Source organism: Macaca fascicularis, chromosome 9 (assembly GCF_037993035.2).
Source record: "Macaca fascicularis isolate 582-1 chromosome 9, T2T-MFA8v1.1".
Classification (NCBI taxonomy): domain Eukaryota; kingdom Metazoa; phylum Chordata; class Mammalia; order Primates; family Cercopithecidae; genus Macaca; species Macaca fascicularis.
The window spans coordinates 84,944,112-84,951,951 of NC_088383.1; the positions used below are offsets into that span (position 1 = coordinate 84,944,112).

The 7,840-nt window shown below is 36.5% G+C and overlaps 1 protein-coding gene across 3 annotated transcripts in view; it reads right to left on the bottom strand.

Annotated features, from left to right (window-relative positions):
* Nucleotides 1-4,421, bottom strand: part of CABCOCO1 (ciliary associated calcium binding coiled-coil 1) — a 105,102-nt gene extending 100,681 nt beyond the window's left edge. For 2 of the 3 annotated variants that reach the window (XM_015456306.4, XM_045361141.3), the window contains exon 1: nucleotides 4,295-4,421. In XM_015456306.4, coding sequence (XP_015311792.1) covers nucleotides 4,295-4,369 — 75 coding nt within the window. In that variant the 5' untranslated portion in view covers nucleotides 4,370-4,421. The other variant, XM_065521059.2, reaches the window with a different exon arrangement.
* Between the last annotated feature and the right edge of the window lie 3,419 nt (nucleotides 4,422-7,840).

Consider the following 7,840-nt stretch of genomic DNA (forward strand, 5'->3'; position numbering starts at 1 on the left):
CCTTATTTGAAGATTACAAGGTTGCATACCTAAGAAAGCTGATGTTGTACTAACAAAAAAGTTATTGCTAATAAAAAATTTGGCAAGATGGTTCTATATAACATAAATATATAAAAGTCAGTTTTCTCCTATATAAGAGGCTAATTAGAAACAGAAATGGTAAAATCTTGATTGAATTATACTTGGTTATAAATATAATGAGAAAGGTAGAGTATCTATATAAATTATAAAACTATCAAAAGTTCAAGAACAAGACTTGATAAAAGAGATTTATTAAAAACTTTCAAATTCAAAGAACTAAGTCCTTCCTACATTATAAATGTAATGTAATGACAATCTCAAGCCCCAATGAGATTATTCTGGAACTTTACAAAATAACTTTTTAGTTCCTATGGAAGAAGACATACTTGTCAAAAAAAATAGAGTGAACTTTCCAAAATAGATTTTAAAGATGAATATAAAACGACATGATATTGACATATTAATGGACAAACATGTGAGTGGAAAAGCATAGAGGATCCAAAAATTTATTTTATATAGATAACCATGTGTATATGTATGCATATATAAATTTTTTTAAAATAAAAATGTATATAATAAAATATATAATTTATAATTATACTTATATATGTAAAATGTATATGTAATATATAATTATGTTATATATAGTATATAAAATTTATATATAATGTAATTATATTTATATATAATATATAAAATTATATATATAATATACACCCATATTTTGGGATTTGCTATTCTCTTCTGCTGCCTATTTTGTCCATTCATATATATGTATAATGTGATAGCAACAGTCAGTCTATTCTCAATAGGAAGAGACAGAATAATTTAGTAAATGAAGCTGACATAATCGGTAATTCAATTCTAGAAGGAAATAAAATTAGATCCTCATTTCAAATATAAAAATATTCTAGACTTGCTAAAGACCAAATTCATAGTAAAATACAACTTTAAATATTAGAAAAATTTTGAAGATGATTTGTGCCATCTAGGGAGGAAGACAAAAGGAAGAGGAGGAGCCGGACTTCTTAAATAAGACAGTAAACCCAAAGATCGACAGTTAGAATGACAAGCCTAAGTGTTCGTCAATATCTCCATGCTGCAGCCAGAATTTGCTACAGGTTCTAAGTGTCTGATAAATACAACTACCATGTACTCACATTTTGAGTTCCATTAGTACTGTTTTCTCAACAATATTTTAAGTGACGTTTTTGGCATTTTCCCCATAGCCTGCATAGGTTGATCTGTACGATGTGATCACAATGTGTTCACTTACATTGAATTATTCATAATTTCAATAAGTACTTCTTGAATGACACACTGATGTTGCAGGAAACTGATACTTTTGCTGCTCAATTGAGCCCTGAGTTTTCTCTGTAATGATGGAGTGGGGTCTGTTTTCTAAAGTCTTTAGGGAGCACCCAGTGTAGACAGAGTTGTCTATGGCCTGCTCCAGGACATGTTGATGATCTCCTAGACAGGTTACATCATCTTTCCCCTCAAAATTATGTAAGTGTCCTATCCTGATAAAGCCGTGAATGCATTAATTGTCACCTATTGGGTGATGTGGTCATACTTCAAGAGACACTATTCAGAAGAAGCAATTGGGAAATAATCATTTGTGTTTTCTTTTAGGTCTCTGATGTAAGTTGAAGTATATTCCTTGTAAGTATACTACTTATGAGTCTATTCCCTAGATATTTTTGAAGATATTAAGAAAGTCAGTATATGAACAATTTATTAATACAAGATTGATCACTGAATTCCAAGTGCACATTTATAAACTCCTTTCACTTACAGGTCTATTCGTAACAAACATTTATTTTCAGATTTTTGTCATTTTTTTCTGTTATGCACTCATACAGATATCTGCCAAAAGTTTAGTTTTACCATGTAAAGGGAGGCATTTCCTCCAGTATTACTAAAGAACTCGGGATGTTGAATTCAGAAGGCTGGCAAGCAGGACTTATTCAATGCCACAGAAAAAATTAGTTCTCTGGATCTGCACCTCATATCTGCTTGTTCACAGTAACTCATAGAGTAGATTTTAATCTATGATAACCACCTTTCCTAGCATGCCTCAGACCATCCATGATTTTAATTAGTCATAATTTACTGAGCGCCTACTATGTGATTGCGATAATTACTTCTATTCTAGATATTGGCCACAAACAACAAATGGGAAACATGGGACTACTGAAAGCTTATGCTTTCTTTCTGATGCACTTGGCAAGAAAGGAACTAATTCAGTACTGTTTGGCTCAGTCGACTACATGGGCTATTGGCTAAGTCATTTTGGATACAGAATTTATTAGAAATGACACCATAAGTGATTAGCTGTTGGGGGATCAACACTGTAAATAATCTGATCTGAGAAGAACCTTTCAGTATTTAACTAAAAAGTGGTGGCCTTGGGAACAGACCACAAGAGAGAATCTTGCCATCTTTTCTAGCTAACATACGACACCCCCAACCAGCACAAATGGGTGGCAGGCAGGACTTGTTTTAACGAATGACACAGCTCTGTGGATCAACTATATTCCCCATGAACTACAGGAACTCTGCTTTCATTAAAATGGAAAATGGAGTTTCCACCAAGCAGCGAATTAGTGTGTTATCTTAGTAAATGAGCACTGCTAATTGAGTCTCTGTTTCAACTTGATTTCTTCTGTTTGTTACTAAGTGATTGAGCACATCCTGAATTGCATGTCATGAGAATACCTGCCCCTCCAAGAAGTTGACAAATGTGCGAGCTGACAATCCTAAGACGGTAGATAATCATGTAAGGCCTGTAACTAGCTCATTCATCTGACTCAACCATTATCAAATGATGTCTTTTCTCCCGAAGCATAGCACTTCTTTACATCTTTTAAAAAATTATGTACTTTTTAAAGTCCAGATTCATTAAGACCCCAAATGATCAGTCTTTTTGGAAAGGACATGATCTACATGGGTGAGCATGTGTATGTGTACACTGACAATTGCGCATTGTCTTAAGCTTGGTATATATTTAAATAACACAATTTAATTGGAAAATTTCCTGTGCTACTTTTGAAACTGTATTACTTACATTAGCGATCACAAGGGAGTAATAGGCTTAGTAACCAGTTTATCACATTAAAATGTACTTTAATGTCTGCTAATTTCAAAAGGCTCATATGAGAGTCCACATGCCTTAGCGGTCTGCATTTGATTTTGGTAGGAATCTCGGCTGGGAACAGCTTACATATCTCTGAGCAAGGCATGGAATTATTGGCTCTCTGTGTTTCCTCATTATAAAATTGTAGCTAACACTTATCTTCTGCACAAAGAATGTTGTTTAGAACAACGAATAATGAAGACAAGCAATGTTAATTAAGACATGATTATTCACCTTTAGAGCCTTGATGGAAGAAAAACAACTTCCCAGGAACAATAATAATAGACTCTGTGTGCAAAGATTTAAACATGTTTTGTTTGTAATATCTGGCACGGCAGACGTGTTCTTAAAATCTCAGGATATTAAGTTTATGAGTAAAGTTACTTAAAACCCATTTATTATGGAGAGTTGGTGACGGGAGGGGCCTAAAGATCAACCTTTTGTCACACAGGAGGCCACTGGTGTCCAAGGAGATTAAGTAACATTCCTTAAAGTCAAGTTGATGAGCAACTAAAGCCATAACGAGAGAAGATTTTCCAGCCAGTGTCCTTTGACCTCTATTTATTTGTTTAGAAAAAATGGCAAAATAATGGAAACACCAACCTTCTAATATTAATCAGTCCATCACCAGTAAACAGCTATTATTTCATGACATCTTTTGAGCAATCGCAACTGTAATCATTACAGAATTAGTAGCAATTTCAAAAAGAGACTGGCCCATTTAAAAATCTGAGATCACTTATTTTACTTAGAATTAAAACAAAAAACAAAAAACAAAACAAAACAAAACAAAACCCCCCAAAACAAAAAACAAAACCTGCGGTAGAAGCGCGTGGTTATGAGAGCGTTTGGGCAAGAGACGTCCAATGGAAGAATTCATACATTTAGACCCGCTGGCACCGTGCACGGCGGGCCGGGGACGGCTGGGGGGCGCCGGGCAGCAGAGGGTGTCCGGGACCCCAGCGCAGCTCCCAGCCCCGCCGCCCTCCCGGGCCGCTCACCAGCCGGGGCCGGACGTGCGGCGCCTTTTCAGAGACCGGATTTGGCTCGGCCGCTGACTCCGCGGACGGGGAATGAGAGCTCGGAGGTCTCTGGTAGCGGCACTGGGACCGGGAAGGGAAAGGGGCGGCGTACCTCCGATTCGGGCGTTGTTCCCGCCGGGGTCGGCCCTGCTGGGGTCGGCCCCCAGGGAGTCGTCCCCTGCGACATCGCCGCGATCTCGGCCGGCCGAGAGAAGCGGCCCCTCGTCACCTAGGCAACTGGGGTGGGGCCGGCGTCCCTGGGCCTGGGAACAGATCCCAGCGGAAGGCGGCGCCGGGCCTGAGCCTCCTCCCGCCGAGTACAGGGCTGGGGACCGCGCTGAGGAGCAGGAGGCCGGGAGGGAGGCCGACAGCAGCCCGCTGCGGAGGCTCTGAATCCTCTTGAAGAGACAGAGTCGTTCCAGTTAGTAGGAATGAACGTGGGGAAAAGGCAATTCAAGTAGCAGTAATTTAAATGAAATGATATATGTCAAAGTACCTAATGCTAGCACATTGCAAGTTTCAACAAGTATTAAAGTAAGATATATTATTAGAACTTCAACCACTGAGTGATGTTTGATACTAAGCAATCATTGTAAATTCTAAAGTATCATGCTGGAATTGTGGTCATGTTTAGAAGGAAAAATATGTCTTTATCTTTTAGAGATACATGCCTAACAATTTAGTGATGATGAAATGATGTAAAATATGTGATTTATTCCAAAATAATGAGGGAGGGGCACAGGAAGTGAGTGAAGGTATAGTAGATGAATCTAGATTAGGTATGTGAATGGAAGGGGTTCCATCAGTGTACTATTCTTTCTACTTTTGTATATGTTTGAAGTGTTCCACAACAAAAACATTTAAAAACAATAAGAAATATCACATAGCAGCATGAGTATTCTTGACTTCTTTGGATGATCAACTCCTGCTTTGAAAATGAAATGTACTTGGCTTATATTTACCTGCATGGAGGTTACTATGCAGGACACTTCCTGTAAAAATCAGACATTATTTAAGTGATTCAGTTTCCTCATCTGTTGAATGAAATAACAGTGTTGGCCTTCAAACATGACTATGAGGATTTAACAGGTTATATATATATATGTAAATGCTTATATCAGCCTTGACACCTAGTAGTAGTGGTCTGTGTTTGATATTATTAGTGTTAGTATTAATATTGTGCTTCTCCTGACGTTAGTCCATCTTGTACACAGATGCTAGGATAATATTTCATCATGAACCTCTCCTTTATGTTAGCCCATTGTCTTTAGAACCAAATTTAACACATTAGCTTTATATAACCTCATAACTGTGCCTTGCCTTCAAATTGTCTCATAGTTCAAATTATACAATTTGTACTGTCAACCTGTGTTTTTGAGTCGTCTCTAGTCTTGTATGGCCCATCTTTTCAAGTGGGTTTTACTGTTCTCCTTGATATTTTCACTTCTGAAGGGGCTAGTTTAGTTCTCAGTACAAAGAATGCATGCAACAATACGTTTATGACTTGCAACCCCATTATATAGGACCCCATTATATAGGACATTAATAGGACCATATTAAAACTTCTTCAATTTGTGAAAATATAGTCACTTTTTAGTGATTGCTAGAGTTAATGCAAAAGTCACCACCTTAGAAAGTCATTACAGTGCTTAATTTTTTTCATTACTTCCTTCTGATCGCTGCTTCAAAGAAATTGAAGATAGCTGGTCACCTTCTTCAAGGTAAGGACCCTACCATATTCCTTGAATTTAGTGTCTGGTGACATGATAAAGCATTTATTTCTCTAACGTGGAGTTCCAGTGATCTCAAAGATTTGGCTTACTTTTCAGGCCTTTAATTTTGCTGCCATTTATTTGACAGTTTTTAGTTTTTCTTCTCCTGTTTTTGGTTTTGCACCCCAGAACCAGATGCAAAACTCCATTAAAGATGGAATCAATTCTAACAGTAATAGGAAGGTTACGTCAGGGAGTGGGGAATTATTTTGTAGGAATTACAATTTTACTTTAAAAAATTCAATGTTGTAATTTGTTAGAGAAGTCAGTTTTGAGGAGGTAATTTAATTTTATGGGACACAAATGTTTTGCTCAGTAAGAAGTGGTGTTGAAAACCCATTAGCCTGAAGGTTACTTTTAATTTGCACAAGTTGAAGCTGATTTTAGCCTCCCATTTCTTTTGTAGATAGGTGCCAACAAGAAAGACAAATCTCAGTAGGTGATATGCTTTCTTACGTGGGAAGTCATTTAAGTCTTCCTTCCTAGGTCTCTTTTGAAGATACAGGCCTCTAACCAAAGCCTGCAAAATTCCGTTTGTTATCTTAGTCTATTGTTTTAGGACTGGAAGAGAAAAGGAAGCATATGGGTCTAGTTCACAGTTATTTTTTTAAAAGACCACTGACTTTTACCCCATCACATTGAAATGTGGGGTAGCTTGATATTACTTGATCAATTGAATTCAGGTTCCTGTTCTAAAGAAAGTTTTCCAATCGATGTGTCCATAAACCTGTGAGTAGTACAACACTTTATAAATAAAATCAGATTCTCTTGAAGAGGGGCATTTTCATAATTCTACTGGTTTAACCAAGTATTGGATGTTTAAAATAAAGCATACTTTTAAGTATCAGGAAAACGCTTAAGAAAGGGCTAGATAATTTTATAATGGATATTGACAGTCCAGTGTGGCAATATTTGGCAATGAATACTGACAGATTTTAACTGTATTCTTAGAGTGGGTAAACATTTCTACTCCATTCTTTGTGGTTCCTGTGTCTCTGGCTCATTTTAAATATGGTGAGGCTCTTCAACAATAAACAAAATAATGCCATTAATGAGATTAATGACATGTTAGTAGTTCAAACACTGTGATTCCTGAGGTCTTCAATCTATTAAGTGATAGATAATGATAATCTTAAGAAGATCAGGCAGGAAACAATTCAGTATGCCCCTAAATGGTAATGAGAGATCTCATCATTCTAGTGATAGAATTTAGACAGCGCATTGTTTCTTGTCTTGAGATCCCTGAAACTTGATAGATGCAGAATGAAAAAAGACTGAAAGCAATTTAATTTGTAATTGCCTTCACTCTGGTTACATATTTTATTTTTAGCAAAGAAAGTATTCCAATAGTTAATTTTGAAATGTATTTAAAGTTTTCTTAACCTTTACCTGATACTTAAATCTGGTCTTCTCATTTCAACCAAGTACTATAGTCTGTTCAGGTCATATGTGAGAACATTGTGAAGTCTTACCTTAATAAAACACACTTAGAATATGATACAGTAAACATACTATAGTATACATTCTAAGAGTGAGTGATTATTGTAGGGTGGGATAATGATTTCCAGAAAACAGTTGGTATAATACTATTTTGAGAATATTTATGTAACACTAATATTTGTCTTCAAAACTCTGTCCTTTCCCATTTTGGGTCCATATGTTTGTCCCTCTTTCTCTAGTCACTCCCTTTACAATGGATCCTTCTGCTGTTCAGATGAAACTTAAGTCCTTTTTCCAAACCAGACAATACTATCTTTTCCTACTACAGAGATCTCTTTAAGATAGTTTTGTGCCATTTTGCTTTCCTTCCTGATCAAAATATTGAAAAAGTAGTCCCTCTCTTATCATCTCTCCTTACCCACTCCAGCTCTGTAATCAGTCTCTCA